Source organism: Pinus tabuliformis, chromosome 6 (assembly GCF_031772625.1).
Source record: "Pinus tabuliformis cultivar Carrire ecotype Pingquan chromosome 6, CPIR1, whole genome shotgun sequence".
In the NCBI taxonomy this organism is placed as follows: domain Eukaryota; kingdom Viridiplantae; phylum Streptophyta; class Pinopsida; order Pinales; family Pinaceae; genus Pinus; species Pinus tabuliformis.
In genome coordinates, this window is record NC_142292.1 from 273618185 (window position 1) to 273627633 (window position 9449).

Genomic DNA, 9449 nt, shown 5'->3' on the forward strand with positions numbered 1-9449 from the left:
AAACAGTAGATTCGATGAACCTTTTACCAAGCAAAATCATACCAATTTCCATGGCTAATTCGTGCTAAAATTTACTGTGTTTTGGTTGTTGCTTCCCCAGCGAAATCGTGCCTCTGTCAATGGCATTTTGTGGCCCTTCAATACAATGATTTGATGGGTGCCTTACCAACTAAAAATGTGCTCCCTTTTGTTGTGACTTGGTTCGTAAATTCTCAGCAAAATCATGGATCCAATCCTAGTGAATTTGTCCTCTTTTTATACTGCATTTTGGTGACCAAAACACCCAGCAAAAACGAACCTCTTGGCTCTGTCAACCATGTCTGCAATTGTAAATTTGTGATATTACCTCTCTGACTTTGCATATTACATTCATTTTCAACCTTCATTAATTTCATCTTACTGGACCCTGGTTGTCCACACATCTGCCTCTGCTCACAACTTAGCCATATTTTCATTCTTGGTTTGATCAAATATCACTGGTGATATGTTTCTCCCACTATCATTTTTCATTGTAAGCATGTTTTTTGCATCTGCATTCAAATCTTTCAAGGCAATGTCCTAGTTTATTGTAGAATCCATTGACAAAAAAGAGACACTTACAGTCACTATAGGAAAAACGTATCATCATTTGATATATTGATTGATCTAGATTCTATGGGAAGGGGACGCTGGGTAGAATGTACCAGATACATGAGCTCCATCTTGAATTTCCCAGCCCCAATATCTCAATGCAGCATTAACATATATACAATTACTAAGGTCCGTTACAAGGTAACATAAACTTTAGCGGGCCTGCAAATGCTCTTGATCCTTTCTATAACATGTTGTCAAGCTTCTCAAAATTAAGCAAGTCGAGACAAACAAATAACAAATGCGTCATCCTTTGATCCTTGCAATGTAACTAAGTTTGTAGTCGGAATCATGATTGCCCTCTGGAAAATGCCCTTTCAACAGTGAATTCAATACCAAAACTAAGGATTGTAAGAAGATGCATCCTTGAGTTCTCTCCACTGGTGAATGACTAATTAATTAGAAGTATAGAATATCTACTTCTATTTGGCAATAAAACATATTCCTAAGAGATCTTTGATATGACCAATGAGGAAGTTTAATCTAGTTGCCACCGACAATATCACAATCATAAAACGAAGTCTAAGTTAGACGGCTCAAAAACCATGCTTTACTCAATGGAGTAACTTGAATCTCTTCTTCTACAGTTTCCTTTAATAGGGGATCTGATAAATCCTTAGTGTTGATGAAGGTATGGCATCTAACAGCTTTGATAGCACAGCAAAGTAGAAGAAAACAATTTACCCATGTAGTAATATCTAGGATTGTTTTAGCTCAGAATGTTTTAGTTGAGAAAACTTTTTCTATAGAGGAAAGGGCTAATAGTGATCCTAAAAAAAATTCGATGGTCCACCAGGTAATGGCAACAATGGCTGGTAGTTTCTTGAGATTTAGCTTTAACGAAATAGCTAACACAAACAAACCATGTAAAAGCTTCTGCAGTGATATCCAAGATGCAGCTGCAATTCGACGACGTGATCCGCGTGGAGGCTCTAGTGGAAGAACTATGTCTCCATTTCAAATCCCACTATGATGCCCTTGACCGCGCAGCAAGGCAGGACGTGCTGCAAGTCCTGATGCCCGCCTGGAGAACACCTCTGGAGAAACCCTACCTCTGGATTGGGGATTGGCACCCCGCGCTCTTCATCAATCTCTTCCACGGCCTCATCGCGCATTACCTGGACCGCCTCCGTCTTGAACCTGCGACGTCGGAGAAGAATTATTACCACAGGGGTGGGCTGGCTTACGCGTCAGAGGACTTGCTGAACAAGGTTGAGAACATCAGAATGGTGCTGTGCACCATGGTTCCTGCCCTTTTTCACAGAATGCACCGCGTTCAGCTCGGCCTGGGAGGCCCCATTGCCAAAGACTGGTTGCTGGCCCTGCTCCGAGACCGCCAAGAAAGTTCCCCGGGATCGAGTCACCGAGAGGATCAAGACGCTGTGGTGGCACTGGAGAGTGGATTCATAGTGTAGATCCGGGAATTGAATAGGGAATTACAAGATTCAGAAGGCGCTGGACTGGAGAGTGGATTCACAGCGCAGATCCAGGAATTGAATAGGGAATTACAAGATTCAGAAGGCGCTGGACTGGAGAGTGGATTCCCAGCGCAGATCCGGGAATTGAATAGGGAATTACAAGATTCAGAAGGCGCTGGACTCTGCATCCTCTGATCTAACGCGCAGAAAATGAATCTGCCAGAGCGGCCTGGAGGGATCTAGGGGAGGGGCTGTTGCCAAATTAGCTACATAATTCTTCACAAAATCCAGACTGCAATTGTCCGCCTCCGTAACCAATTTGTAATATGTAACTATTTCCAACAAATTTGTAACTGTTTTGATCGACGGTTCAAGTTTTTGTAATCGTCTAACATCTAATCGTACGGTGTCCAAGGATGACAGGTAGGCAAAGAATTTGTTGCTATTTTGTTGACATCAGGAATCCCTGCGATAATTCTCCCTCTTGCAGGAAATGAATTTTGACATATAAATTCCCTGAATTCTTCGGCCGAAACCTTTGGTTTCCGTGTTGAGTCTGTTTCTGTCTTGGGTTTCTCTTTAGATTTGATTTTTTTAACCGGCTTTGGATACTGCCCCTTTGATGCAAACATGGGGTTTTGCTACTCATTGGGCTTAACGGCAAAAGCCAGATGGCATCCTCGCTTCACTTCCTTGAGCACAACAATGTCCTTGCATTCCTCTACAAGCTGTCTGATATCTGAAAATCCCAGCAACTTCTCATCCAGAATCATGCCAGTTGCTTTCCAGAAGTCTATATGAATGGGCCCAAATAGAGTATCCCTTTTCTGCATGTTTGTTGCCGTTCACAACTCGGTTCAGCCATGCTTTGAATTCCTCCAACGAAGCCGATTTATTCTTTTCTGTAGACGATGCTGAAGATACAGGGCTCCTAGGCTTCTCTGTTCTAATAAAATGGCCATGGAACCCAGGCTCTGTCTGCGCCGGGCTACTGCCCGTTAAATCAAATGGAAGGCCGCATGTACCATCCCATCCACCACTGAGGGTGGGTTTAAGACTCAGTAAAGTTTCCCTACTGTACTTAAGAATGGATGCATTATTTGATTCTTCCATCTGTCTATCGTGAACAGAGGTTGAAGAAGCAGGAAAAGCAGTAGAGAAAGACTCATTGTCGTGAACAGAGGTTGAAGAAACAGGGGAAGGAGCAGGAAAAGCCTCTGTATCGTGATTAGAGGTTGAAGAAGCAGGGAAAGCAGTAGAGAAAGTCTATGTTTCGTAAACAGAGATTGAAGCAGCAGGGAAAGCAGTAGAGAAAGTGTGATCAAATACACTATTCCCTCTAGGAGAGTGTGATTGATGATCTTCATCCTGTAACGACCCGAGAAAAGGCAACCCTTCCAGACAATCGTTGGCTGAATTTAACATACCTTTACGAATTTGGCTCGCAGACGGGCAGACCAAGAAAATGTTATACGATCTCTGCCAGAGCTTCTGAAAAATGTAACAGAAATCCACACTCCCAACGATGAAGATAAGATTTGCCGGTGGTGGTGTATCCATCGCCCAAAAAAGAATATCAACGATCATCATTTTCTCCATTTCATATCTCTGGCCTGTGATTCATGTGTAGGTAGACCAAGAAAATGTTATACGATCTCTGCCAGAGCTTCTGAAAAATGTAACAGAAATCCACACTCCCAACGATGAAGATAAGATTTGCTGGTGGTGGTGTATCCATCACCCAAAAAAGAATATCAACGATCATCATTTTCTCCATTTCATACCTCTGGCCTGTGATTCATGTTACACATAATTATTCCTGAGTTAAAATTTAGGAACCATTAGTCATACTTAAACCATTATTCATACTTGTAGCTAATTTACCATTATTCATAGTTCAGCTAATTTAGCAGAGTTATAATTAGTGAAGTGAAATTAAATGGTTGATAAATGTTTACGGCCATAAAAATAAGTATATGTTATTTGTAATTCGGAGTATTTGTAAATCCAAGACAAAAGTGGAGGTTTGTAATCCAGATAATTTGTAAAGCCATGACCAAAGTGGAGGTTTGTAATCCAGATAATTTGTAAAGCCACGACCAAAGTGGAGGTTTGTAATCCAGATAATTTGTAATTTGTAATCCATAAATTTGTAACTCAGAGTATTTGTAAAGCCAAGACAAAAGTGGAGGTTTGTAATCCAGATAATTTGTAATTTGTAACCCAGATAATTTGTAAAGCCAGGACAAAATAGGAGGTATGAAATTGAAAAACAGTTTGGAAACTCTTGATTTTATGGGTTGTATCATATATTCCATGAAAAATATTCACATTCTATCAATAATTTTTTATTTTTTAAATAATGGAAATTTTAAAATTTACATTTAGAAATAGACCATATCTATCCACATAATTAGTATTTCTAGAAAATTCTCCATCATCTTTATAAAGAATTTTCCAGTAGTTTTTTGATAATCTTGTATTCTCGAGATATTTAATAAATTAGAATTACAGAGCCCCAACTCTATTATTTGTTACTGTGTGATGATATTGTGAGTATTTATTATGTGTTACTGTCCAGAAATATTTAACTACTGTAGAAGTCTGGTAACTTCTTCTGCCCTTCAATTCCTAACCTAAAGGCAATCTCAAGACGAATACCACTATGAAATATTTTAAGAAAAAGTTCAATGGACACCCAAAGAAATACGACGGAAGTGAGGGGAAACAGGATCTAATTCAAGCGAGACGAATGACATTTGCTGAACAACTACTTGCAACTGAAAAGATAGGCAAAGGGGCATCTGAAGGTTCTTCTTTCCCTCAAGCATTGGATGGACTGAATTCAAAGATAGGCAAAGGGGCATCTGAAGGTTCTTTCCCTAAGCATTGGATGGACTGAATTCAATTTCTTAAGGATCACTTTCATAATTTATCTGGAGAATGGAACTATCAAGCTGATTATCTGTCCAAGAAAACTCTTCTGAAGGATGGTCACATCTTCTTTAAAGAATGAAGAGACATTCGGTTATTCAGGAGGGTATCAGTTCAGATTCCAAGTGATCTTCACTTGGCTCACATCCTTTTTTATGTCAAGAGGTTCTTTCCTTTCTGTCTGCTTATGAATAGTCTAATTTTGTTTATAAATAGTCAATCTCTCTTGGAATATGGAGTTTAAAATGTCTCAGTCTATCTGCTATGTATCATTTTCAGCAATTTCGTTTAGTTTTGCAAAGCTTTAAGCTATTCTCGTCATATTTGTTTTTGTCCATACTATTAGCCTCCTGTTGCGATAGGTGTTCATTTTTCATGATTGACATCTTTACATGCCAAATATGTCCTACTTTGCATGCTGCAGTGTTCCATATTTCCAAAAAGAGGTTAAAGAAGATACTGTGAAAGTGTGCCAATCCAAATGCCACTGCTGAATTCCAATTTTGATGACTCAACCATTTTGTTCTATAAAAGGGAGGGCCAAACAGCTTAAACTTGGTCTCCCTAGGTTTCAATTTCCTGTTTTAGAATATAGAGAATGATATCTGTCCAAACAATTTAATCTTGGCAGATTTGTAGATAGGTAGAGAATCGAAGGAGCCCAACTGCTTAATCTGGGCCCTTGGCAGAAATAAGTGTAGACTTAGAAAGGATAATAGAAAAAAGAAAATTTGTAAAGCTGGGTCTGCAAGTCTAAGTGCACCCAAACCAAAGAGAAGAAAAAATGTCAGGATGGTAGGCTAGGTAGGTAGTTTTTGAGGTTGCAGAATGATGATTCATGATCAATTTTGTGTTTCTAAGTGTTATATCTTTGCAGATCACAACCATGATGCAGTTCTCATCTGGAGGAAGTCAAGCTGGACATAACTAACTCCCCTGTTCATTCTTATTCCCCAAATCACTCACTAATTTTCCCAAAGAGGTCAAGATCTGCTTGATGCCTCTTAGTCATCATTTTCCACATCATTGGCCTTGATGAAGATCTGCTTTACTCAAGGATTTCCATTCTTCTATTACAAAGTCCTATTCCCCCAAAATGGCCTAAGGTTCCTTACCTTAGCGCTTTCTCATCATCTCCATATTAACTCTTGACTATATTATATAGCCCCCTATCTATTTCCCCCTCCCATACTAAATCTATACTAAATAACTCCCCTATATACATACCCCGCCCTCTAACACTATAGCTATGTATTTATAAGTTCTGGGACATAGTAGTCCACCTGGGACTATCATGAACCCGTCTGCGTCCTAACAGGAGTTAGTGTGACACCTGGTCATGCTAACAACCTTTTTCCCTAACCCTAGCCCTGAAAAACCCTCTTTTCCGCCCTTAACCTAAAGTTGTGTGCATAAAACATTAACCCCGCTCGTTAAACAACCCTATAACCCACATTTCCTAAGTTCTAAACCCCCCCTGCCGTGTCGTATGAAGATTCGCATATTCGCGCGCCCGTCCATTATTCTCCCGCCAACTCCGCGCTCTGTCCACCGTCAGATCGGGCCCTCCCCATTCGACGGCTCTCGGCGTTTTCGGAGGCGCCCCGCTGCTCGGACGTTAGCTTCCAATGGCGAGGCGGTTTTTCCGTCGTACCCAAAGACACTTGTCCACTTCCTATTGCATCGGAGGGGCTTTGACAGATACCGCCCCCGTACAGAAAGCGGTCCGATGAAACCGCTTTCCGCCCTCTGTACGCGCGCCCCATGTTGCCTGTCCGGTTCCACGTGTCTGCCAAGTCACCTTCACCATGTCATCTGCACACGTCGGTCTCTTGCCGAGTCAACCTTGCCACGTCATCGACCGTACATGCTGACGTCACCCTGCCACGTCATCCGCCGTACCATGGTCCCACCCGCTGACGTCATGCTGACATCATGCTGACGTCATCGTCGATTTTGAGGCGAAAGGTGAAAATCGTGCTTAGGAGGCCCGGATTCAAATTCCGAGGCAGTTTTTCATGCGCCTAGCGCTAATCGCGCATGGCTACAGGAAAAGGGCCGAAATGGAAAATCCCTCATTGCGCAGCCCCCAGCAAGCCCAAAAGGCACCAAATGACCCGTTTTTCTTCGCGAGGCATGCAGAGATGAACAAAAGACAATTCTAAAGAAAACAGAGGGCCGAACAGCGGCCATTAAGTTTTGATTTGACCTGCAGCGAGAGAGAAACCAGCCCAATTCATTTGTCAAAGAGTATCAGAGGAGAGATGAAGCGGCAAAGAGTATCAATTAATTTTTTAATGGAAATCTTCAGTTCCCAAGGCAGGTCAGCATTAATTGGCCTCCAGCAGAGTCAAGTCAGGAGGTGTAAGCCCATCCCAGCTCTCAAATCACAGTTAAAGCACTTAAAGCCACCGAACTACAATGGAGCAGAAGTCCATGCGCAGTTATTGCAGAAGCACTGCACCAAGCCACCGAGGACAACGCATTGATTCAGTTCTGATACGGCTGCCCTCAGTGCAGCTCATAGATATTTTTTGCATTTATAAGTTTAGGTTAGAGTAATCATTTACTTTCAGACCTGCTTAGGTCACAGCTGTAATAAACAATTTTGGAGAATCTTCCCTATATATACCACCCACTGTATTGTTTCAAGGGTTGGTTGATTGATAACTTTTCATTAGAGACTTGCATTGTATGTCTGATATTTTTCTTTAATCAAAGATTGCTGAAGAGATTGGAAGAATAACTGCCTGATGTGTTGTTACTGGTCTTTAGAGACTGAATGATGGAATTCTTGTGCTGCAACATGAATCAATAAGTGCCTCTTACCTCTGTTCTCATTTTTCATCATCTAAATAGCAAAAGGAAAGATTAGCTTAGAACTTGTTTAACTGCACTCTAGGCTCAGTTTCTGCTATTTCTTTATGTTTTTTCATCTGAAATGAACTGGACATGAATATGAATTCCTTGTGGTTCATATTTACTCTTATTCACATGTGTTTGACAATTATCTAAGGATTCTTTACTGCCCTTAGATAGAGATCATCCACTTTCCTCTGTTAAGCTGACTGAGAGATTCTTAATTGCCTCTCCTTCCTTAGCATTCTTTCCATCCTTTAAATTTGGAAAATTGTTCCATGTGCAACTAACTTGCTCCTTATTCCTCTTGTGACCAAGAAAACGCACCAGCAGTCTTACATCCTTGACTCCATGCCCAATGGTTTGAAACTTTCACACCACACTTGCCTCTTTACTTGAAAACATCAATTTTCCCACCAAAACACAAACAAAAAATCCCTGAACTCAATAGCTAGCCTAAAATCATCATCAACAAAGCTAAATCATAAAGAGAGAGCCCTCTCTGACTGCAAGTGGGCTAGAACCTGCAGTCCAAAGTTGGTTTGTGGTTACCTCGGCCGTATCCCTTTACTCCGACCTGGGGGACAACCTGAGTGATAACATAATGGCGACTCCACTGGGGAAATCCTCAGTTAATTTCACTAAGAAGGTTGGAAAAATCCCCTAAGCGAATCGATTTTCTAATTGTTGTATATCCCTTAAAACTACAGATGAAGCCTGAATGTCAGCCAGGAAGCCTTTGAAACTGTTTCTGTTTTACATTAACAGAAGCAAATAAAAGCTGCTTCAGTCAATCTTCATGCTAGTTTTAAACTATACACAACCATTTCAAAATCTGACAGTTCCTTGCCGATTTCAAAAATATTCCCATAAAAATACCAAAAAACAACATTCAGAAACTGGCTCCCAAGAAGAATCCATGATATACAAGGTCAAATCCAAATCCAGACCCTCCAGCTGTTTTTGAAAATCCGAACCTAATCCCAAAGATCCTCAGGAAGCAAGAGCAAAGACAAGATTTTGCTGATTTGAGTCCTGAAGCAGCTCCTCCGAGTTGTGTTCCAACCCCTGTTAAAGTTTTATTTCGTTCAACCCCTACTTCCCCTTATTCATCATCCACATCTCAAAGTACTCCATCCACACCTCCATTCACTGCACATACTACAAAAACTACAACTGTTGTTCCAGTTACTTCTGTTATCCCTGTTGTGCCTGTTATCCCCGTCGTCCCACTTATCCCTGCCAATATGGCTAATAGATATGCACCCCTGCAATTTCCTGCTAATCCCGGGGCTTTACCTCAGGAGTACCAATCTAAAATTACCTATTTTGACAACACCGGTCCTTTCACAGCCCTTCAGCATACCAAAAAGATGCAAGACTATTTTGAAAACTACGAGATAGATGATGATAGCGTGAGAATGAGAATTTTTGTTCAAAGTTTAACCGGTGATGTAAGAACTTGGTTTAGATCACTTGCTGCAAATTCCATAACTACTCCAGATGAGCTTTACCAATCCTTTACCAACAGATGGGAGAAAAAGAAAGACCCCTTGCACATACTAGCTGAATATGATACAATTAAAAGAGGTCCTCAGGAGACTGTCT

The 9449-nt window shown here is 41.0% G+C and overlaps 1 protein-coding gene across 1 annotated transcript; it reads left to right on the forward strand.

Moving 5' to 3' along the window:
* The first annotated feature begins 1523 nt into the window (after window positions 1–1523).
* LOC149258421 (protein INAPERTURATE POLLEN1-like) lies at window positions 1524–2045 on the forward strand. Its single transcript, XM_089415244.1, has one exon. The coding sequence runs from the start codon at window positions 1524–1526 to the stop codon at window positions 2043–2045; it is 522 nt and encodes a 173-aa protein (XP_089271370.1).
* The last annotated feature ends 7404 nt before the right edge of the window (window positions 2046–9449 follow it).

Bases quoted from the DNA above. Each gene is read 5' to 3' on its own strand.
- LOC149258421 (XM_089415244.1), top strand. From the start codon at position 1,524: ATGCAGCTGCAATTCGACGACGTGATCCGCGTGGAGGCTCTAGTGGAA.